Source organism: Cervus elaphus, chromosome 1 (assembly GCF_910594005.1).
Source record: "Cervus elaphus chromosome 1, mCerEla1.1, whole genome shotgun sequence".
NCBI lineage: Eukaryota > Metazoa > Chordata > Mammalia > Artiodactyla > Cervidae > Cervus > Cervus elaphus.
The window spans coordinates 61343918-61368003 of record NC_057815.1 but is presented as its reverse complement, the minus strand read 5'-3'; the positions used below and the strand labels follow the sequence as shown (position 1 = coordinate 61368003).

Sequence of the window (24086 nt, the reverse complement as noted above, 5' to 3'; positions counted from 1 at the left end):
ACTGGATATTATAGATAATATGCCGTAGAAACAGAAACTACAAGAACCAAATGGAAATTCGCATTCTGTTATGTTCTGACAATTTGTTGTTGGTGTTGTTATAGAAGAACTTTTGGGATGGGGGGTGGGCTCAAAATGCAAATTTCGTATTTCCTGGAATATGTATGCAACAGTTGATATACCTGCTTACTTTTTTTTGGCTTCCAGCAGCTGCTTTTTCAGCCTAGCCTCAAAGCATCTCACCTGCATTTACACAATTTAGTCACTTGTCAAAGATTTGGACAGACTTACGGGCACATCTCCTCTATAGTTCTTTTGCTTCTGGGACTTTCCTTTTAAATTTCCAGCTTTTCTCCATTGCCAAACCCTGTCTTGTGACACGTTAGCTGTCATCCCAAGTTGGACGTGGATTGAAGAATGCACTCAGGCAAAAAAGCAGCAAATTTGCAAACCTTTCCCCAGTGTATTTCTATCATTCAAAGGTAGACTCCTCACTGGATTCTGCCAGCTATTTCTGCTAGGTCCCCCTGAGTCTCCACTGTGCATGTGTAATTTAGTGGTCATCCAAGGATTTGGGCTGAGTTTATGTCCATATTTTGATTTCACCCCTTATACCACTCTCTCTCTTCCAAGATTTCCAGGCTCTTACATTTCCACCAGTTTTACCAGCCCTGAACTCTGTCCTCTGCTATTCTGAGCAAGTAAGGCTGTGGTTTTCTGCTTTTGGAACTTGGGGATAGGGTGGGGCTGGAAAATGGGGTGGGGAAGGAAAACCTTCAGACAGAAAGACCACAAAGATCACAATTCTTACCCATTGCAGCTAAAGTCTTTCATGGTTAAATTCTCCTCTGCTTTCTGCCTGCTCTTGTTCACTTTCCAGGGCCTTCGAATAGTTGGTTTTTGTTTGTATTTTGTTCAGTTTTTAGAGTTGTTAATTGTGGGATAACTGGCCTAACCAATTAACTTGAAATCTGGAACAAAGACCCATATTACATTTAAGAGAACATTTATAAGAAAATTCTTCCCCAAATTGTTTGTAGTCACAAGGACTTGGATAATCTAAAGGTCTTTAGAGGAATGGCTAAGCTAAATGTTCTAAACAGATACACACTGGAACACTAAACAGATGTTGGATGCAAGTATGTTCTATCAGGGATACAGTATTAAGACAGAGAAGTCCCTGCTCTCTTGGAAGTGCAGGGAAATACACAATGACTATATAAATAAATAAATATGTAATCTAAAAGGTGATGGTAAGTTCCTTGAAGAAACACTAAGCATGGTTAAGGCAGCAGAAAGTACTGGGAGAAAATATAAGAAGTATTGGCTAGAGAGAAAGATAATCTGATAGACTGACATTTGAACAGAGACCTGAATACAGTGTGGAAGTGGGCCATAAAGATATCTGTGGAAATAATATTCCAGGTAGATGAAATAGTACAACGGCAAGGGCATACCTAGAATATTCAATAAATAGCAAAATGGACAGTGTGGCTGGAAGGGTGTGTGTAAAAGGGGTGAGTGTTCAAGAGATATTTGGAATCCAAACAAGATAGGGCCTTTTTAGCTATAGTAAGAACTCTGGGCTATAAGTCATTAGAACATTTGAAGAAGGTGTTAAAAGTGAGTTATAGTACACAGAGCAACATGAGAAGAACTTAAAAACACTGCATTGTGTGGGAAAAGGAAGATTTATAGGAAGATATCATTTATGTTCACTCATGAGCACAGATTAAAAAGCCCTATACAAAATATTATCAAACTGATTTCACCAATATGTAAAACAGGTAAAACCAATGAAGCTGATTTTATTCCAAAAACTTAAGGTTGATTTCACATATAAAATAAATAAATCTTTTACTTGCTACACTGACAGAATTTTTAAAAATATATGACCATCTCAATTCAGAAGCAGCATTTGACAAAATTCCAAATTCAATTCATAATACAAGTAATAGCAAGTAGAGCATATTATTAACCTGACGACCATTAATCAGAATCTCACTTCAAATATCACACCCAGTGATGAAACACCAAAAGTAGTTCTTTCAAGTCTGAGAATGATTCAAAGATTTCTACCAACATCACTTGAACATAGTGATGGACCTCCTGGAGTACATCATGGATAAGAATAAATGATACAGAATTAGAAAGCATGAAATAAACTGATATGATAATTACACATTATGAGGATAATATTTGCAGAAAATAAAAAGAATGCAGATAAATTACTAGAATAAGTGAGGTTACTTTGCAAGGGTGCTGCTCCCTGGTCAACATACAAAAAATTGGTTGTATTTCAGCCACGTGGCACTAGTGGTAAAGAACACTCCTGCCAAAGCAGGAGATGTAAGAGATGTGGGTTTGATCCTTGGGTCAGGAAGATCCCCTGAAGAAGGAAGTGGCAACCCACTCCAGTATTCCTGCCTGAAGAATCCCATGGACAGAGGAGCCTGGTGCGCAGTCCATGGGGATGCAAAGAGTTGGACATGACTGAGCAACCAAACAGCTCAACTAGTAAGACTATAAAGAAAAGCAAGGAAATCAATGTCATGGAAGCCTGGATGGTGACAATTCTGTAATGCTGAGAGAAGAAAGCTGCTCACGTTTGGGAGGCGACATAAAAGAGGCTGTTGGGTGTGGCCAGCACTTGGTTTCTCAGTCTAGGTGGTGCCTACCTGGTCGCTGGCCTTGTGATAAAACATTAGGCTTAACATTTTTCTTTACTTTTCTTTATGGCCTGTTTTGTTTACTTTTCTGATGTGTTCGATTAAAAGGGATTTTAAAGAAAGATCACTAGTCACTGGCTGAAAAAGATAGAAATTTATTTCTCACTCATGAGACATCCAAAACAGATGCTCCAAATTGGTGGGTGGCTCTCCTCTAAGTGATGTTCAGGCTCCTTCCATCTTCTGGCTCTTTCAAGGTGTAGCTTTCAAGGTTGTATGCTCAAAGGCCAAATTGGAAATAACATGGGGGACCATGCATAGGAAAATTTAAGGACCCAGGTCGTAGGAGTAGCACACCTTAGTTCTACTATCATCCACTTGATCACACTTAAGAATAAGGGAAGCTGGGAAAGAGTCCAGCTGATTTCCCACAAAGAAGAAAACGGCTGTGAGGATCAGCTGGCAGTCTCTGCAAAAACACACATATACCAAAACCACCATCTATTTTGCCAAGGATACACAGGCGTCCAGGGGAACACAACAAATATGTTGTGAAGCTATTAAGAGGAACTGAAGTATGAATCAGGAATAAAGGAAACAACAAAGAACAGGAGAGGGGCCTTTCATGAACCAGTCCTAACAGGATTGGTTAAGAGGATAAACTCAATTCTCAGCATCACTCTATGTACCGACAAGAGTGAGGAAAAAAGTCAAGTAGCAATGGTGCCAGCAATGCCATCCTAACCATGATGACTCTAAAGTTGACCTTAGTTTTTGCAGCTGTTCATCCTACCCTGGCTCCTGTCTGCTCTCTAAGCCTCACTCCCTGGACTTTCCATTAGTTCTCTGAGTAACTTATTGATATCCTTCCAATAATTTTTCCTCTTAACCATCAAAGCCAAGCTTGTACAAAGTAGATTTATTTTACCTATTGAACCTCCAGTACTAAGTTGAACTTTAGCCATTACAGTACGCATCCTTTTGTCCTTGGCTTCGATGCAAATGATGCTGCAGAAAGCCAACATCTAAACCTGCCTCTGGCAACAGACAAGTAGTAGGAACATGATACTTACCTCCCAAATCTCAGAGTGCATATAATTGGGGGAACTTATTTTGTACTCAGAACCCTAAACTGCAAGGGTTTTAATTTATTGAGATGGAAAAGAATTTGGGGCAACCAGGAGAATGGATAAGCTTACTATGGTGGATGCTTATTAGGAGATACTTCAGGGCTGACAGAAACAATCTAGATGTATGAGCAGCTATTAATGCATGGAATGCTCTGGTTATTTATCTATTTTCTTTTGGCTCCTGCACTCTCTGTATCTCCCTCTGCACCCCCCACATACACACTCTGGAGTTGTGTTGCTGCAGCTGTGACTCTGCAAACTGTATTTCCCAGAATCCACTGCCAGATGGTTCCATCAGGTTCTGCCAAAGAGATGCCATAAAGGGAAACTGAAAGTGAAACACAGGGGGGAGGGTCTTCATTCCTGTTTTCCAGCTGCTGTTACAGTACTTCAGCTGCAGACAGTTGGCTCTGGCTACCAGCTTCTTCTGCACTCCGCAGCAGCTTTGCTACACTTCTGAGATACCAGCAGCAGATCGGTTTCCGGCGTGACGGCCAGAGAAGAGTCAGACCGTGCGCCCCCACCCTCAAGGCCATGTCCTTCCTCAGAAGTCCAAGCACCAGCTTATGTGGAGGGAGCCTCCCCCACAAAAGTCTGAGTACTGACCAGTCAAAAGGGGCCACTTCTCTGAGCTCCTGGTTTCTGATAATCATATCATTTCTTCCGCTTGGTTTTCCCAGGCCTTTGCACATTATCTGATTTCTCCAGTTCTCAATTTTTAATTATATCAAGCATTTTCTTTTGACTTGGCTTTTGTCACTAGGAATCAATTCTCTGCATTAAATGTCCTCTATTTGAAACATTTAGTGTGGTTTCTATTTTCCTGACTGAGCCCTGATAGATACATGGATGGATATTAAATTTTTTTAAAAATACTTGCACAATAAGAGGATATTAAATAAAGGCCCTAGATGTATCTATATAGTCACTAAGTCATGTCCGATAACCCCATGGACAATAGCCCACCTGGCTCCTCTGTCCATGAGATTTTCCAGGCAGGAATACTGGAGTGGGTTGCCATTTCCTTCTCCAGGGGATCCTTACCCAGGAATCAAACATGCAGCTCCTGCCACATCTCCCGCATTGCAGGTGGATGCTTTAACGAAGAGCCACTGGGGAAGCCCAACATAAGATTTACTCTTAGATAATAAAGCTTATCTAGAGCTCACTAACCCTCCTACTGTACATGAAGTTAGAAACATCAGCTTCATTGATGGGAATTTGGAGGAATACAGAGAACGTCCCCCGAAAGGCAAAGAAAAGTGCTGTTCCCTCTATCCTCAATCAGGTGAGCAGGGCTCTAAGAGGACCACTTGGAGTCATTTTGTATTCCCATGACAGGGAGAGACCTTATTCAACATTACATTCTCTAGCAGGAGGCTTGCTGCAGTCAGAAACTTATAGCCCCAGTTCCAACAAGGCCACTGGGGTGGAGGCTTGTTGGGAGAAAGTAACCCAAGACATTTGTGAGGGTCTGGGACCACAGAGAGAATGGAGAGGTCAGAGTCAGGCTAGCTGGGGCAGGGCGAGGGGAGGGGAGTTAGCTGCTAGTCGGGCTGTACTTCTGCCCTTTGGCAGGACAAACATGCGGAAGTCTCCTGGGGGCTCCCAGAAAGGTAACCACTCTTAAGATGTTTGCTGAGACCTCTCTCGGGAGGACTGCTGGTCAGGGTGAGGTTCTTTAGCACTAGGAGGCAATGGATACACTGTCAGGGTCAGAAGCTGAGGGGTGTGGGCTGAGTATCGTAAGGAGGGAACCAGAGCCAGTTAGTGCAAAAGTCCCCAAGGGGCAGGGGGTGGCTCCAAAGAACCCCAACACCTCACACACTGAACCAACATTTACATGCCTGTCTTAGTAGAACACACTGATAAAGCCAAACTAAACCAAAAGTTCAGCCCTTTTCCCTCTAATATACCCTTCCCTATCCCAATCCTAGAAGTGACGGAGGAAGTAAAGAACGAGTGAAATGAACAGAACCGTGAAGGTTTCCCCACCCCCACTGAGCTGGACGGAGAAAGGCTTTGAACTGGAGGAGCTGCTGACAAGTCACTGAGATGTGGGAAGGGGTGGGGAAGACAAATGTAATTAAAACGTTAGTATTTCAGACTGATCTCAGTCATGTTCCAGGGAATAATGGAACATATTTACACCAGAGTATTAACAATGTAGAAGGACCCTTGAAGCAAGACCAAAAAGACAGGGGCTGTGGCAATCTGTGAGATTCCTGAGAAGGCTAAGGAAGTAGGGTGTTTCCAATTAATTAAATCACAAGGTGTCTCTTGTGACCATGAGAATCAAGAGACCGAGAGAACCACACAGACCTAACTGCTAAGATCCTTGAATTCCTGAGCCAATGCCAACAACCAAGAGGTTTCTAATTTTATGAGATGAAAAATCTAACTTGAGATATTCTTTAGGGGGATTTTTTTTGGGGGGGGAGGGGGCTCACAATCAAAATGTAACTGATAAAATCAATCTCTCAATTTCCTCATGTGAGCATTTTTTCCCCAATTAGGAGTTCAATTCATAGGACAAGGGATAGTGTAAACTAGCATCTGGTAAAATAATTAAATGTCTGAAGCACCCTGAAGGAAACACGGGTTTCCTTGTTTTGTGATCAAGACTAAGGTGGACAGGATGTCCAGAGAAGATATATTAGCCAAGGCATATAATGCTAACGACTGTAACAGTCCCCAAACTCACTAAATTAATGCAAAAGAGGTTATTCCTTGTCAAAACCAATGTGGATGTTCTTGGTCAAGCAATTTTCCTCTAAGCCTGGGCTCAAACATCCAGAGGTCTATTCTCTGACTCCATCTTCAAAACATCTGCTTCAGAACATCTGTCTTAAAAGGCAGATGAAGGGGTGGAGAATACCCTTCTCCACCCAAAGAGAAGGTTCACCCACTCTTTAACTGCCCTGTCTGGTAGTGAAACATCACTTCTACTTACTTTCCATTGGGAAGGACTATGCACACAGCCTCACCTTGAGGCAAGAAGCTGGGAAATGTAATTTAACTGTGTGTCTTGGAAAAGGACATTCTGGTGAGATCTAGCCTGTTTTTTTCCTACAGAAAATGGGATGCTAGTATGAAGATCTGGAAGATGAAAATGAACTCACCGGGAAAAAGTGCCCTGGGAAGACAAAGTGGCAATTTTAAAGACCCAGAAGTAGAAATGGCTTGGAACGCTTGAGGAATGAAAAGAAAGCCTGTGCGGCTAGAGTTTTTCATGTGGAAGGAGTGGATTAAGATGCAGTTGGAGAGGGAGGCCTGGGCAAGACCACTTAAGCCCTGGAAAGGAGTCTGCCTTTTGTTCTCAGAGCAGTGAGAATCCATTGAAGAGTTTTAAGCAGAGAAGTGACATATCTGACTTACATTTTAAAAAGGCTCACCTTGGCTGTGCGGCAAATGAATTGCTCTGGGAACAGGAGTGGAAGCAACTGGACTGGTAATGTGGTGACTGTAGAAGTCCGAACCAGGTGGCCAGCCTGGGAAGTCACTGGGGATGGAGGACAACCTAGTTAGAGGTCTCTGTGAAAATCTGTAAAGGCCTTTGTGCAATTATGTAAGTGATTGAGTGACTGGAGCTGAGCTGTGTCTCCGCCAAGATCACGTTGTTTCTTTGGGAACTATGTTCCCTTAGGACTGTGTTACAAGAACAAAAGCTGGAGCGTACCAGTGACTGCAGGGATAATCAACCTCTAAAACGGATGCTGAGGAAGCATGAGTCCAGACTGCTATCCAAACCCAACTTTATTCTTGTCTCCCACCACCCCTCCGACCTTTCTTCATTCAGAGAAAAGCTGTGGCAAGCCTGTGACTTACGGCTCATTCTCAGTTCACATATTCTTAGGATCAGTATAAGACACAAACCCAATCTCAAGTGACTACAACATCTAATCCTACGTAACAATAAGTAACCTGCACCTCTTCTGGCTTTAGCTGTTTTCACCTCTCAGCTCTGTCCCACTCAAGTCAAGAAGCCTGCACTGGAGAAGGGGGTGGGGGATGATCTCTAGGCTCTCTTCTCACCTCCTTTGCACCTAATAGCTGCTGACTGCTCTGGGCCCAACTGCAGAGAAGGAAGGGAATAAGACAGCTTTTGCCTAGTTGGATATTTCTGGGTCCCATGGGCCTCACAGATTTAAAGGGGGCATCTTGCTGTCCTTTTTCTGCAGTCCCCTTTACCCTGGTGGGTGCAGCTTTATTCTGGGTGGTATCCTACAATTCCCTCCTTAGTCCAGATGGCACTCCTAACCTCTCTGTGCTTCCTTACCTCTTCAGTGGTCCTACTGGACAGCACTCTAGACCACCCGATGCTTCCCCTGCTACAAGGTGCACAGCATACACTCCTGCATGGTTCGCCTCAGCAAATTCTAGAACACAGACCAATGCAAAAGCAGCAGCACGCCCCTGGCTCCACCACTGAAAGTGAGCCTCTGCTTGCCCTCTGCCTTTCCAGGGCAGGAGTCAGACTCCAGGTGTACCATTTCTTGGCGTTAGGAATAAATACCTCAAGCTTCCTGAATGCTCCCAAGGCAGTCTCCAGTTAAGACTCTTTCCCACTCCCATTTACCTCTTACTATGACTGCCACTCCTTCATCCTATTCTCAAATTGTTCCTTAAAGTGATCTCATTGTTCCTTAAACAGCTGGTATGCTGCTTTTTCTTAAGGGAGCATACACTGTTCTTTCTTCAGTCTAGGCTCTCAGTATCAGACATTAGACATTGAAGCCCAGGTTTGAACGAGAGATGGTCCTGAAGCTGATAATGGAGCAGTGATGACCCAGACTCAGAAGCCCTGCTTTCAGAATTGATGGAAAAGCAGGTGGAGGCTGGCCTGAGATAGGGGGAGTCATGGGCCTGAGGCAGACCTAGCAAGATGTTTATTCAGGTGGCTGGAGCCAGAACAGGCAAAGAAAAAATCCAAATTTTAAGTAAGGGAAGGAAAGCAAAACAGGGAGGAAGGCAGACCCCAGCTGTCCTGTTGAGCATGATAACAAAACAGGAAAAATGAATAAAGATCTAGGAATATACCTAACAGCTGGGAGGAAGCAGAGCTAGGATGCTATAAAAGGTGATGTATGTTCTATAACGAGGCAGACGTCCTCAGACTTGACAGCTTGCCTCCCGGTGATCCCAAGAGGTTCCCACCCCATGAAGCTGCCACAACAGTCGTTTCCCCTATAATCCCCAGAGAATCCCGTTAAGTTGGAGATGACTGTCAGGGTATTGTCTTGGCTGCCTGGCAGCCAGCTCCACTCACCAGCCTCACATCATCCCCCAGATGGAAGTCTTTCTAGTAGGCTGTGTGACCCTCTGTCCTTCTGAATTTGTGCTATCCGGCCTCTCCTACTCTGTCTGCAGATTTCCTGAATCTGCTCCCTTCTTCAAGACACTGGCACTGTTCCATACTAACTTCTATCATCATCTTGGAGAACTTCAAAGTCCATGCAGACCCACTCCCAATATCTGAGCCCCCCCATGCAATAATCAACCTCCAGGCAACCTCCTGTGCACTCCTCTCTGGCACTCACTCCTATAACTACACTCTTAAACTTGGCCACTGCCTGGGGTTGCTTTGCTTCCAGTATGAACTATTCAGACATTCCAGTTTCTGACCACAGCCTCCCATCTTTCTAGGTTACTTTTAAAATTACCCCCAGTGCAACTACCTACTCCTGTCTTCACTCCACTCAGTTGTTCTACAAAGTTCATAGCCCAGCATAGACATCACTAACTTGTGAATGGTCTGAAACGCCTTTGCTTGATTTCATTTCAATTGTTTTGTAAGGTTTCAACTCTGGATGATCCCTTAGTACTCATTTTTCCTACAGTTACACCTAGATTCCTGAGCAGGCAGAGATAACCACACCATTGGGCCGACTGGTATAACTATATATTCATGAATAATACCACTATAAATTTAAACCCCTCAACATTATGCAGAAATCCTCTCCCTGCCACAATCTGACCTTTCTCTCGTTTTAACAGACCTTTCAAGAGCATCCAACAGCACTAAAACCTTCCCATTCCTTCCACATTAAGAAATCCACTCTCCTGGTTTTACTCCATCTCTGGCCCCACCTTCTCTTGTCAGCTTTACTGGTTCATTTTCCTTTACTTATCCATTAAATGCTCCTCAGAGTTCTCTTCCAAGCCATTTTCTCTTCTCGTTATCTTACTCTGGATATCTTATCTATTACGATGACTTGAATTACCTCCCCTGGCTGCTGAGTTTATGTCCCGCTTCCAAATGAACATCTAGGTACCAAAATCCCAACATTTTGAATGGCATCAACAGCGCAGTTGCTTAAGCCAGAAACCCAAGATCTGCTTCAGATTCCTTTCTCTCACCAAGCCTCAATGTCCCACCAGTTCTACCAACTGAAGTTCTCCCACCTGCCCACTCCTTGCACCATCACTAGTGACCTCATCATGTGGCCAAACCTGGGTTCCTGCAATACCCCTGCTTCTCACTGGTCCACGAACCCTGTCATCTTTATCACCTCCTTGGATAGATCTCAAGTGACCAGCTCTGGAAATACAAAGATAAATATGAGCTGAGAAGACTGCAGCCTAATGCACAAAACAATTGCCACACAGTATTTAAATGTTGCAGTTGACCTCTTCCTGTAGTGCTTTGAGAATGCAGATAAAGAAATTAGTTCTGCTTTGGGAGCAATGGAGTAGGAAACAACTAGGCTGTCTGGAAGGATGAGTAAGACTCGGCTAGTCAGATGAGTATTCAGCAGTGAGAAGCACGTGAAAAGGTACTGAACAGTGTCTGCTGGATGGTTCGCAGCCCAGCTTCCAAACACGCCCTCTGGCCTGCACAACCTGCCTCAAAACACCCCCTTACTGGAGGCACTCAACTGGTGCAAAGTCCTGGATCCTGTGTGCCAGTGGTTCCTCTCAGTTCTTGCTCTTGGAAATAAGTCTTTACCGTCTGAGCCACCAGGGGAGCCCTTAGAAATAGGTAGAACGGACTGTATCTTTATACCTGGGGCCATGGCAGATGCCTTTGAGGCCAAGGACTTGTCATCCCAGTCATCTTCTCCCAGAACTAGTCGTCTCTGCCCATAGTTTGGCCTAGGATGTGCTGATCTGGGCCCACTGCAAGGCAGAAAACAACAGACACACTCTTCTGCCAATCCTCACCCCAAATGGCATCAATCAGTTGTGATTTATGGAGACCCAGCTCCCACATCACCCCCACTCAAAAAACTGCTCACAGTCTATTAAGAATCTCTAAAACTCTCATAAAATAAGGCTGTTGAAAGGCCTATCTTGAGCTCTCCCGGAGTCTTCCTCAATCAACAAATTCATCCTTTACTCTTCAACCCCTAATCCTGCTTAGGGTAGGTCTTTAGAAACAGTAAGGCTTGCAACACACAACAGCCACAGCAACAGTTATTGAGCACCTCCTATGTGCCCTGTCTTGGCCACAGATTTCCTCATTAACCCATACAACAATTCTATGAGACAGTTATTCTATCATTTACCAAATGAGTAGCTGAACATTCAAAGAGTAAAAGGCTCTCGGCAGTCAACAGCAGGCCTACCTGATTCCAATATCTGTGCTCTCAGCCAGACAGACACCAGGGCCCAACAGATGCTAGGAGGGTCAGGGCCATTCAGCTCCAAAGACAGAGATGACAATCAGGGGGAAGAAGTGCTCAGCATAGGGACAATCAAATTATCTTGACCGAGAAGTCCAGGTGATGTTGGTGGACGAGAGCCAAGTTGCCTCCGCTGATATGAGGGCTGCTGCACTTGCTCTAGAGCCGAGCTGCCCTAGAGCCAAGAAGCAATGCCTGCCTGCGGCCTTCAAGGCCTGGGCAGACCAAAGCTGTAGAAGCTTTGGGTGAGCAGACGGATCTGGTGTGCAGACAGGAAAATCAGAACAGAGAGTGGAGATGCTAGGACAGAAAGCTCATATGGCTTCTGAGAGATGGAAACAGACACCAAACCCAGAGATACCTTGAATTCCAAACCATGTAGTTTCCATGACACTGAGGGGATCCATAATTCCCACATACTCCTGTGTTCTCACAATGAACTCCTTACTTTTTAGCTAGCCCAAACAACTTTATGCTTCCTAGAACCAAGAAGCCTTCATCACAGCAGGGTTGAGCCAAGAGTTTCATTACATTTTGTTCCTGAGATGGAGTAAGGGTGGTACCAGGCCCCAGGTCCCAGCCTGGCTGGATACAGTCTTCAGAGTACTGAGTCTGGAGTTCAAGATTTGCCTCCCCATTCAAGGGGGGCTCCAAAGGTCACCTGCGCTTATAGAGACAAGGCTGAAGCTTCAGGCCTGAGAGCTGAGTCTTGGGCCCTACCCGAGGGGGCCCGGTCTTTTCAAAGTCAAACAAGAAGAAGTGGCTGTTGGTCAGATCCTAGGGACAGAAAAGACCCAGTGAGCTATAAGTCCTCACCCCAGCTCTTCAAATCACCACCATCCAGGCCCCACCCCTGCTCAGAAAGCTTCCCGGCTCTCTCCCACTACTCAAGCCTTCAAGGAGCAAATATCTGTGTCTGACAATGACCTCCTTCCTGAACACCGTTATAAGCCTGAAGGGTTACACATGTGACAAAAAGAGGACAGACTTCCTGGGGCCCTCACCTTGGAGATGACCTTGAAGCCCAGCTTGGTGACAGCCCCCAGAAAAGTCTGAACATCTTCAAAGCGGCTGCTGACCTCAGCCACTTTCAGGAGACCCCTGAGAAGGACGGAAAGTTCTGGGTGAGTACACCGACACGCGCATGTGCACATAGTCATGCATCTGTGTCTTGGGAGCACCCACCCTGGCTTCAGCACTCGATTTGCCTCCTCCAGGAAGTCTCTGATGTTGGTTCCCATCAGTGAAAGGCAGAACACAGCCACATCTACAGATTCATCCTCCAGAGGCACCTGTGGAGAGTGAGACTGTTGAACAAAGCACACATTATGGGAAGGAGAAAGCCAGTACTGAACGCTAGGGGTAGACACAAGGATGCAGGGTGGGCAGAGTGTGTTTACATGGAAGGAGAGAGGGGCTTACCTGGGCCATGTCACACACAGTGACCCGGGGGTCCAGAGAGGCCAAGTCAAAGCAGTGTACAGGGTTCCGGATGCTTGAAGCCAGGCGGCAGTCCCCACAGCCAAAGTCAGCCACCACCAGGGATGCAGGCCTGGGAATGGAAGGAAGGAAGAGCTCACTGGTCTGGTCTGAGCCTGGGACTGACACGCCTAGCTTCTCACAGCGCCCAATTTTCACTAACCGCTGGCGAAGATCCCTGGCGATGCGGTCTACTGGCTGCAGTGGCCACTTCTTGACTTGGTTTTGGAAGCCACGGTGGTAGAGGAGAAAGGCCTCAGGGTCTTCCTGGAAGAGGCGCTGCGCAGCACTGCTGGGCCCTGAGTATAGCTGTTCATTGAGGTAGCGGAACCGGGCACCATCCAGACGCTGGGCCATGCGGGCTCGAAGAGCCTCTGCCCGGGTTCCATGGCTGTCTGGACTGGGGGCAGAAGGCACCTCTGCCTCCTCTGCAGAGGCTGGGGCTGGGGATGGGGCCTGCTCTGGTGGCTGAGATGGCCGAAACTTGTTCTTCTGTCTACGCTTGTTCTTCTGCCGGTTCCGCCATTGCTTGCGACTCAAGGTATGGGGAGGATTAGAGGAAGGGATCTCACAGGTTGGCTTGGTGGGGTCACTTGTAGCACGAGAATTCCAAGCTTTAGAATCTGAAGAAAGAGAGATGGAAAGGCATACTGGGGAGCAAGATGACCTGAATTCAGACGTTTAGCATGTCATCCTGGCCATACCCCTGTCCCCAAGACAGAAACTGTGGCCTATGTGAAAGTACTTCTTATTCCATAACCCCAAACCTACTGGTGGCGGAGGAACTCTGTTATATGTAGTATCAGCTGATCCCCACACCCCCAGCCCTCATATACATCCCACATATACTACCTGTTTGGTCAACATTGTCCAGGGGCTGGGCAAGATTTGAAGGGATCTGTTTCCGGCATTTCCTCTTTTTTTTCTCTTCTTCAGCCAAGTCACTGCCAAGAAGAGCCCCTTTGTGGCACTTCTTCCTTTCCACTTCCTCTTCCTTGGAGTCACTGCTAGGTGGGCCCTGTTTGTGACGTTTCTTCTTCCTTTTCTCCTCTACTTCACTAGACGCACCAGCAAACGAGCCCCTTTTCAGGCGTTTCTTCTTTGTTTCCACTACCTCCTCCTCCTCAGAGTCACTGCCAGGCAGGCTAGGGGGCTGCTGGGGAACAGATGCTACCTCCAGGGCCCGTAATGTGGCCAAGAGCTGGCGGCGGTTGGAGCCCTGAGGGAAAACAAGGGATGAAAGCAGGGGCGAGGAGAATGGATGGGGCCTAGGGAGTAAGAAAAGAGATGGGGACCTCATTCAGATGCTGGTTAGAGGCTTCTGGATTATTCCCAATCAACTTACCTAGCTTATCACGAAGACTGCCAGGGCCTGAAGAACTTTCAAAATCGCCATCCCAACCTTTGGGAGGCTGGAGAGCAGAGAAACCACCCACCTCACTTTCTTCACTGTATAGATGAGGTGATGGGGTTCCCAGAAAAACATTGTAGGGCCACAAGCTACAGGACCGAGGCTAGTGACCAGGCGTTCCAACCCTCAATTTCAGGTTTCTACCTCTAGCTAATACCTTTTTATAAAAAGTAGGAAGAGTTTTGAAAATAAAAGTGACATGATCACACATGGGTGTATTAAAGATGCCTCTAGTTGTAAAGAACTGAAAGGAAAAAAAAAAAAAAAACACTGAAGGGGACAAGCTGCAGACATAGGCCTGTGGTGGGGATTACAGCCATGGGTCGAGGGGTTGAAGGGGAGGGAATAAAAAGACAGATTTCATGTCACAGGCTGACTGAAGGACAGAAAGAGCCTGAGCAAGTGCAGCAGCCCTCACATCGGCAGAGGCTTAAAGGAGGTCTGCTGTCTGGGAGGCCCTTCTGGACTGAAGTCCTACTGGATGGGTTACTCATCCTGGAGATTCTCAGTACTCCCTCAGCACCAGCTCCCTTTGAACAGTAGTACTATTGACAGCCCTCATTGTCATTCACTCTTGCTCTTTCCAATCTCCACAGGGCAACCAGTGACCCTTTCAAAACGCAAATCTGAAGAAATCATTCCCCTGCTAAAACACTCCATTGGCTTCTATCTTTAACATGTGCAAATATTCTAACGTAGGCCTCCAATTTCTACCACACTGCCTCTCATTCTGTGTCATGCTCCCTTGCGCTCGGGTCTCTCCACATGCCTTTCCTCCCAAGAAACCTTCACTAATTTCTACTCACCAATTCTCTCAGTTCCAACGTCACTTTCTTTTGGAAGTTCCGGATTTGGGGAGGCTTCAGGCGGCCCCCCTCCCCCTAATTACACACGCGGCGCGCCCCAGCTCCGGAATCCAGCAGAGTCTGTTCTGAGTACCCCTGCGGGGCCACTCACCTTGATTTGAGAGGCTGCCGTGGGCCGAAGCCCTAAGGCTACAGACCCGAAGTCCGCGACTACAGGGGCCTCCTCGGCCCACTCCGGCTCCTCGAACATGGGGCTGGGAAGCGCAAGGTTGCGGGATCCACGCGCTTCTCCACGTGCAGACCGCGTCTCTAGGAATCAGGCCGCTTAGAGACACCGGAACAGGGCAGGAAACCAAAGAGTGAGAGCTGAAGTGGCTAGAGCAGCCGGCGCAGTGCCGAAGACCATCGAGTTTAGACACCGGTGGGCTAGAAGGGCAAGGAAGGCGGGAGGGAGGGGCTGGGAGAAGGAGGCCCGCGCTGGCCTGAGAGGGCCAGGGGCGGGGCCGAGCGGCGGGCGCGGCCGGACGGGAGTTCCCCGGAGAAGGCTCCTCTAGCCCGAGTCCCGGTGAGTGTGGGGGCACCCGTGCCCCCTCCCCAAGGCTCGACCTCTACCAGGCAGTCACCCCTCACTCCACCTACTCGGTTCCGAGTGGGGAACGAGGGCCATCCCCGGCTAGGACCTCCGATCGCCTCCTCCAGGCTATACGGCGCCTAAACTCCCTCCCCCCACCCCAACCCTCTCCAGCTCTGTTCGCGGGTAGGGTCTCTGTGCTTGCTCTCGTGACATCCCTTCGGGAGACACTACCTCCTAATCAACGCCTACTTCGCCCGATCCGCCTTTCCCTCGCGCTCAAGGGACACAGTCCAGGATCATCCCGCTGCCTCCCTAACTCCTTTCAGACATCCAGTAGCTGGGGACGCAGAGCCCAGACCCCCAGCCCAACACCACACTTCTCTCCTGTAGGGGACAAAGCCTGGGGCTCACCCACCCCCCTAGATCCTTCTACAGTTCCCACACTTTCCCAATCTAGGGGACTCTGTGCTGGGACGCTGCTATGGACGACATTTTCACTCAGTGCCGGGAGGGCAACGCGGTTGCGGTCCGCCTGTGGCTGGACAACACGGAGAACGACCTCAACCAGGGGTGAGCTGGGGTGGCTGGGGGGCGAGAGGAAGGGCAAAGACATGCTCCTCTCCGCGATGTGGGGTGCTTACTTCTGGTGTGGGTGGCTAACTTTCCTATTCAGTATGATGAGGGTTAGCACAGCCTGTCAGCGGGGCAGAGGGTCTCCACACCGGAAGCTGTTGTTTGAGCTGAATCTTGACTGAATAAGAATTTCACAAGCAGAGACTGCAGAGAACTTTTCTAACCTCAGTGAACCTCATGGGCAAAAGCTAGAGGGCAAGACACGGGAGCAGAGAGTGCCAGAAACTGTCCGGAGCTCCATATGGCTAGAGGAGAGAAAATCGCTGGGCTTCTGTGGGCTAAAGCTCTAAGCACAAGTGTAGAATGACAGAAGTTAAGACTGGAGAGGTCTGCAAGGGTCAGTCAGATCATGCAAAAGTATTTAGGCTATAATAATGTTTTTATTGCAAGGGCAAGGGTTTAGAGCCATGTAATGGTACGATGAGATTGTCCATTTGTTAAATGTCATCTTGGATCCTTTCTGAAGAGCAAGTGGTGATGTGAAGAGAGGCAACTAACTGCCTAGCCCATCTCAAGTGATGATGGCTTAGACTAGAATTGGGGCAGGCAAAAAAGAAAAAGTGATCAAATTCCTGAAATCTTTCGAATAAAGAATTGGTGAGACTTGGTGTGGAAAGTGAGGAAGGTCAAAGATGATCAGGGTTCTGGCTTGGGTAGATGGTGGTTCCTTTTATTTAGATGGACAAGGCTGAAGGGTGGTGAGTTCCACTCTGGACACATTTAAGTGACAATAAAGTGGAAATGTGGAGTAGGCTGCTGGATTTCAGGAGAGAGATCTGACTTGGAGACAAAGATTTGGGCAATATTAGCATGAAGATGGGCTTCCCAGGTGGCTCAGCAGTAAAGAATCTACTTGCCAGTGCAGGACCCGCAGGAGATGCGGGTTCAACCCCTGGGTCTGGAAGATTCCCTGGAGCAGGAAATGGCAACCCACTCCAGTATTCTTGCCTGAGAAATCCCATGGACAGAAGAGCCTTGCAGGCTGGTCCATGGGGTTGCAAAGTCAGACATGACTGAGTGTGTACACACACTCACAGTCTGGCAGGCTGGTCCATGAGGTTGCAAAGTCAGACATGACTGAGCATGTACAAACACACACACGCGCACACACACAGAGACACACACACATAGCATGTAGATGGCACCTGAAGAGGTGGATATGAAACGGGATGAGAAACCTACAAGACCAAAAAGGAGCAACTAGAGGTTGAAGAAGAAACAGGAAAATATGCTAGTAAGGCTTAAAGAAGTGAATGTTTCAATGAAAGGAGAGTGGTCAGTGGTACTCTAGACTGCTAAGAGGTCAAAGAACTTGAGTGCTAAAGTGTACCATTGAATTTACAATTAATTATATATTTAATGATTTCTGTGAGAGCTGTTTCAGAGGAAAACAAGCGAAAAAACCAGACTATACTTGGTTCCTTCATTTAAGGAGCTATACTGAACATGTACTGGGTGCTAGAAGTCCAGAATCAGACATAATGTTTGCCCTCAAGGCAGTGGTCTCCTGGGCAGGTTGAATGGAAGGTATAGAAAGGGAACGTAGACAAGCTCTTTAAGGTTGACTGAGACAGGAAAGCAAGAAAAGCAGTAGTGATGCTGATTCAGGATGGTGGAACTTTTTTTAAGGTGAGGAGAAAATAGATTTTAGGTTTGAGAGTTAAGGATCACCTGTCACTTTCATCCAGGCTTTATGGGTCCCCATTAGACTCAATGCTATTTCTCTATAATTCACACTTGTTCCATTTTTTATATAATTCTTCAAATGGTGCTCTGATAAAGAGAGAGCACAGCTACTATTTTGTTGGTGGCATCATAAAGGGTAGGTAACTTTTTCCAATGAAGCTGGCATCTAGGAAGACTGCTGCCAAAAGGTGTATTAGTGAAAGTGGTATTATGAGTGGTATTAGTGAAAGTGGTGCAGGTATGAGTGGATAGGCTTCGGGGCCCCAATTGGCTATATGCTGGATATGAAGTAAGGGTCAATTTCCTGCTGGTCTCTTTGGGATTAAAGTTCAGGCTCTGAGGTGATGGGAGCCTGGCAGTGGACAGAACCCTTGTGCCCATACTTTTGCTCTCAGGCTCTGGCCTTCTCTGGGGCCATAGACTGCTAGAGACTGATAAACTGGGGCACAAATTAAAGAGCTGGGATGCAAAACTGACTGATAAGTAAGGGGTGGTGATTGCTTTAGGAAGAGGGAGGAGACTATCTCCCAGGAAAGCTTTTGGCTATCTTTGTGAACAGATGAAGGCAGCTGTAGAGGGAAATCAGTAAGTTAAACCCACCACCCACTTTGGCTTTGGGGACATCTGGATGGTCTAGGGTGATCATACCCCTGCTCAGCTTTAGGCCCCGCCTAGAGCCCCCACACGGGAAGTGACCGCAGCACTAAGGCATCCGGAGGCTGACGGCCCAGGCCACGGAACGCCCCCTTGCTCCGCCCCTTGGATCTGCGGCCCAGGACTGGAGGGAATTTCCTTTTATGGCCCCAGGCTGTCAGGCAGGCCTAGCTTCCACCCAATTGTGGGTTTTTTGTTGTTGTTTGTACATTTCTTTAACTTTATAAAATAGAGTTCTTGGGAAAAGAAAAAAGTTAGGTACAGCTTTCTTTTTAATTAAGTCATTCTTATTTTCTTGTTTTCTGTATCTAGGGTTGCTTGAGTAGAAGAATCCTGTCTTATGTGGCGGTATCTGCCTCATGAATGACTTACCCAAAGCATTTCTCCTTTTCATTATAAACCCCTCCAAACCATCATTTTAATTCCATTCCCTTTTTAGATTTTAATTTCAGTATCAGAACCAAAGCCAATCAGTAAGCTTACTTCCTCTTCCATAAACTGTGGCTTTTCTTCTCAAAGCTTCCCTTCCTTCCTATTAACATGCACTGAACAGCTGCTGTCAATTCTCAAGAAGCTTGTCTAATAGACAAGACAGCCCATTTAACAGATTTTTACAATCCAGGGTGACAAGTACTGTATGTAGTAAGGCAGTGTACATGATGTGGTGAAAACAGAAAGAACCAACAGATGTTGCCAAAGGGGTGCAGAGACCAGATGAAGAATGTTACCATTTAATGAGATAGAGCATGCTAGGGAAGAAAGGCTAGAGAGAGATGAAGACAGTGAATCATATGGATTTGTTGGGATTTCAGGTAGTGGTTGGCTGGGTTTGAAACTCAGGGGAAGGTCTGGACTGGACAGCTTTAGGAGTTGCTGGCATGAATGAGAATCAAAGTTCTAGAGGTAAGGCTTCCCAGGGAGAGTATGCAGAGTGAATATTAAGTTTTTCTGTGTCAAAGCCTTTGCCCACATCCCACTTCCAAATCAATGACCCTTGCGCCTTCCTCAAAGGGACGATCATGGCTTCTCCCCCTTGCACTGGGCCTGCCGAGAAGGCCGATCTGCTGTGGTCGAGATGCTGATCATGCGGGGGGCACGAATCAATGTGATGAACCGTGGGGATGATACCCCTCTGCACCTAGCAGCCAGTCATGGGCACCGTGATATTGTACAGAAGGTATGTATGAACCCCTTGATGCACATGCCTGGAAGTAAGACACAGGCACTATAACATAATGTACAAAGTATGTGTACTCATCTCCCTCCTTGCATGCCTCAGTATACTTCTCTCATTTGGGACTGACTACCTTCTACCTCTTTGTTTGGCCATGGGGACCAGCTGCTGCAGTACAAAGCTGACATCAATGCAGTGAATGAGCATGGGAATGTGCCCCTACACTATGCCTGTTTCTGGGGCCAAGATCAGGTGGCAGAGGTGAGTACTCAGGCCCTGAGCTCTGGGATGGGTGGGAAGGAAGTCTGAGCTCGAGTGGGAGACTCTGGAACCCTCAACCCATCCTGTGAGTACTGTCCTGGGTACAACATTCACAAGGTTTGTACTGCATCTGCATTCATGGTTAGTTGGGAATGCCCTCATCACAGCCATCTCTTAATTCCAGGACCTTGTGGCGAATGGGGCCCTTGTCAGCATCTGTAACAAGTATGGAGAGATGCCTGTGGACAAAGCCAAGGCACCCCTGAGAGAGCTGCTCCGAGGTCTGTCCCCACCCACTGCTTGTGTCATCTTGTCCTCGCCTATCTCTTTCCACACAACAGCTGAGGTCGACTTTGTCTTTCTTCCCCAGAGCGGGCAGAGAAGATGGGCCAGAATCTGAACCGTATTCCATACAAGGACACATTCTGGAAGGGGACTACCCGCACTCGGCCCCGTGAGTCAGCTGTGAGGGGAGGGGTGGTGAGAGAATAGTCCTGGACTCCTGGGGCTGGGAAAGAGGGAAGCTGGGTACCTGACTTGCCCACACTCTCAGGAAATGGGACTCTGAACAAACACTCCGGCATTGACTTCAAACAGCTCAACTTCCTGGCGAAGCTCAACGAGAATCACTCTGGAGAGGTAACTCCCCACCCCACCCCACCCCACCCCACCATATTACCTGTTGTGCACCTGTTTTAAGTTTCTCCTCCAGTTAGTGGGCAAGAAAACAGTGGCCTTAGTTAAAGCCTTCTAACCCTTATCTGTCCCTTAGCTATGGAAGGGCCGCTGGCAGGGCAATGACATTGTCGTGAAGATGCTGAAGGTTCGAGACTGGAGTACAAGGAAAAGCAGGGACTTCAATGAGGAGTGTCCCCGGCTCAGGTGGGGCAAGGCCTAAACTGGAAGCCTTGATTTCAAGGAACCCTGTCCAGCACCCAGACGGAGATCTTTTATGCTGGATCTCAGCCAGGGACATTCTCTCCCTCTTCCAGGATTTTCTCACATCCCAACGTGCTCCCAGTGCTCGGTGCCTGTCAGTCTCCGCCTGCTCCTCACCCCACTCTCATCACACACTGGATGCCATACGGATCCCTGTACAACGTGCTGCATGAAGGCACCAGTGAGTAGGGGGTGCCAAATCTCATTGTAGCAGGCTGTGGGGAAGGAAAGTCTGTGAGCCTCTCCAAATGATTTAACTTTTGCCTTCTCACTTAGATTTCGTTGTGGACCAGAGTCAGGCTGTGAAGTTTGCATTGGACATGGCAAGGGGCATGGCCTTCCTACACACACTAGAGCCCCTCATCCCACGACATGCACTCAACAGCCGTAGTGTAATGGTGAGATTACAACTTCACTCCCGGCCCACACCCCAGAGGTCCTTTCCCTAGAATAGGACTTACCTTCTTCCACACAACTATTTTCTCTTCCTCAGATTGATGAGGACATGACTGCTCGAATCAGTATGGCCGACGTCAAGTTCTCCTTCCAGTGCCCCGGGCGCATGTATGCACCTGCCTGGGTGGCTCCTGAAGGTGAGTGATGGCATTATGATGTGAGGCAGAGAAGGGGCAGCTCAGTAGTAATGGAAGGGAACAGAGACAGGACAAGCAGCTGGAACAGATAAGTCCTGTCCCTCCAGCTCTGCAAAAGAAGCCTGAAGACACAAACAGACGCTCAGCAGATATGTGGAGTTTTGCAGTGCTTCTGTGGGAACTGGTGACACGGGAGGTACCCTTTGCTGACCTCTCCAACATGGAAATTGGAATGAAGGTGAGAGCATAACTGGATATACTTGTGTTGGGGGAACTGTGGTGGTAGTGACAATAATTGTAGTGGGGCTGGACTCCTGCCACATTGATTCAAATATACAGAATCCTGTCCTGAGGGCTAGACGTCTCTCCTCTCATGAGACTCAAGTTCTGAGACTTCACTTTGTTTTTCCTTGTGTTTGCAGGTGGCATTGGAAGGCCTTCGGCCTACCATCCCACCAGGCATTTCCCCCCACGTATGTAAACTCATGAAGATCTGCATGAATGAAGACCCTGCTAAGCGGCCCAAGTTTGACATGATTGTGCCTATCCTGGAGAAGATGCAGGACAAGTAGAGCTGGAAAGTCCTTGTCTGAACTCCAGAGGTGTCAGGACACGGTTAGGGGAGTGCACCTCCCCAAAGCAGCAGGCCTCTGGTTGCCTCCCCTGCCACTAGTCATGGTACTACCCCAGCCATGGGGCCCATCCCCTGCCCCGATCCCTACCACTGTGGCCCCAAAAGGGAATGGGCTCAAAGCTTTGTCACTTGCCACACGGTGTCTCCCAGCATGGGAGGGATCAGCCCTGCCTGTCACAATAAAGTTTATTATGAAAACAGGCTGGTGTGGGGACAAGAGAACAGACAAGTACATTTAGATTGGGTGGCTCAGGTGAAGTAGTGCGGCTTCTTCACATTGATGCCATACTCGCTGAGGGCAGGGGTCAAGTCCTCCATGGTTAGAGTGTACTTGCGGTCCTGAGGGAAGAGGGAAGAGCACCAGCTGAACACAGGAATTCCAGATTTCAATCCCAGGCGGGTGTCCCTGAGTAGGTCTTTCACCTCCCCTAAGGCTTAATTTCCCTCAAAGGGGTTTCAGGATAATTTAAGCCTCTGCTGCTGTAGGAGGTAATTACTGAATCAATGCGCCTCCCCTCACACCTTGCTCTTGCTTCGGGAGCTGCCAGAGGCTGTGCCCTTCATTTTGCAGTGCTGTAGGGCATCGTTGGCAATATCTGAGATGAATTTCTGGGCAGCTAGGGAGATGAGCCGAATTCTAGAGAAAAAAAAAATGGTATGAGAAGGGTATAGACAACAAACTCCACACAAGCACCCAACACTCTAACCTGCCCTGAATTTACTCACATGCGTGGGTCGGAGGCCTCAAAGCCAGCACGGTTCAGGTAGTAACCAGTCACTGCATCAGGGATCTGAGAAATCAATTAGACGACTAAGCGTTAACCCTGTGTACTGCGGGGCTGAGAGTGGGGGTAAGGGAAATGGAGGGCAGGCCTGGCTACCAGGAAGCTCCCAGTTTGGGTGGGCAGAAGGGAAAAATCATAAAAGCTAGGAAGGGAAATAAACACAAGAGGACGCTGCAAATCCAGGTGGTGCGGCAGAAGTTGGCATGACAGCGAGTCAGGAGCCTTGTTCACGCGGGAAGCCCACCGTAGGCGTGTAATCCTCCAGCTGCATCAGGAAGTCCACTAGAGGCGTGCTGGACACCACCGGCTTCACCTCTCCGTTGGCCGCGCTTGGCAGCACGTAAACCCCGTTAGACATGGCCCCCTCCGGGGGCGCCGCGCCGCCAGTCGTCACCGGAGCTGAAGGAAAACCAGCAAACTGAGACACGGAGGTGGGAGGCTCGAGGGCCCCGCTAGGTCTGCCTTACCCTCTGCCCTCACCCGCCGCTGGGCCCAGCCCAAAGCGCGGCCCTCACCCGCCCCGCGCCGCTCGGCAGGCTCCCCGGCCCGCGCCGCCACGGCTCCAGTGCCCCCTGCTGCGGCTCCAGCCCCAGGCCCCCCTGCTGTCCCCGCGGGGCTGGCCTTGTTCTCCGCGGCGGTGCCGGCGGGCAGCGCGGCGGGGGCCGAGACCGCGGGCGCCGGGCCCGGGGCCGAGGCGGCGGAGGCCGGCGCCGCCTCGGGGTCCGCGCCGGAGCCGCTGCAGCTCATCGGGCCGGTGGCAGAGGCGGCGAACAGAGCCGCTTCCGCTTCCGTTCACGTTACGCACACACTAGGGGTGACGTCACGCGCCCCCGACTCGTCCCTCCCTCGCCACGTTCGCTCCTCCCTTAGGCCTCCTTCCTTTATTCCCCGCCCATGCAGCGGCTACATGACAAAGCCCGGAGGGCGGAGACCAAGTGTTGCGGAACTGCGCTAGAGCGGACATTTCGCGTGCGGATCCGCGGTTCTCCAGTGTGGATCCGCTGGGGTGGGAACACTTCAATGTCGAGGGTTC

The 24086-nt window shown here is 48.3% G+C and overlaps 3 protein-coding genes across 12 annotated transcripts in view; 1 reads left to right on the top strand and 2 right to left on the bottom strand.

The window, feature by feature from the left end:
• Nucleotides 1–15543, bottom strand: part of RRP8 (ribosomal RNA processing 8) — a 50627-nt gene extending 35084 nt beyond the window's left edge. The window contains exons 1-8 of one of the 10 annotated variants that reach the window (XR_006341368.1): nt 15272–15536; nt 13756–14122; nt 13067–13526; nt 12847–12976; nt 12610–12716; nt 12429–12525; nt 7195–7301; nt 4016–4127 (exon numbers count right to left, since the gene is read on the bottom strand). Coding sequence is in view for 4 of the 10 variants with exons in the window: in XM_043905170.1 (XP_043761105.1) it covers nt 3960–4127; nt 12429–12525; nt 12610–12716; nt 12847–12976; nt 13067–13526; nt 13756–14122; nt 15272–15370 (1428 nt within the window). In the remaining 6 variants the exon portion in view is untranslated. Of the gene's footprint in view, nt 1–1779; nt 4128–6231; nt 12202–12428; nt 12526–12609; nt 12717–12846; nt 12977–13066; nt 13527–13755; nt 14123–15271 lie in introns of those variants that run through there. The other 9 variants (XR_006341365.1, XR_006341364.1, XR_006341363.1 and 6 more) reach the window with 9 other exon arrangements.
• ILK (integrin linked kinase) lies at nt 15543–22469 on the top strand. The gene is made up of 13 exons (XM_043905235.1): nt 15543–15685; nt 16152–16264; nt 19679–19844; nt 20007–20102; nt 20287–20383; nt 20473–20556; nt 20656–20741; nt 20875–20984; nt 21095–21222; nt 21318–21439; nt 21535–21634; nt 21742–21872; nt 22057–22469. Exons 2-13 carry the CDS (start codon nt 16176–16178, stop codon nt 22204–22206), a joined length of 1359 nt encoding a protein of 452 aa, XP_043761170.1. The 5' UTR covers nt 15543–15685; nt 16152–16175; the 3' UTR covers nt 22207–22469.
• On the bottom strand, nt 22437–23840 carry TAF10 (TATA-box binding protein associated factor 10). Its single transcript, XM_043905250.1, has 5 exons — nt 23569–23840; nt 23298–23452; nt 22995–23059; nt 22791–22905; nt 22437–22607 (listed from the first exon to the last, which is right to left on the bottom strand). The coding sequence occupies exons 1-5, from the start codon at nt 23798–23800 to the stop codon at nt 22518–22520; spliced, it is 657 nt and encodes a 218-aa protein (XP_043761185.1). The 5' UTR covers nt 23801–23840; the 3' UTR covers nt 22437–22517.
• Between the last annotated feature and the right edge of the window lie 246 nt (nt 23841–24086).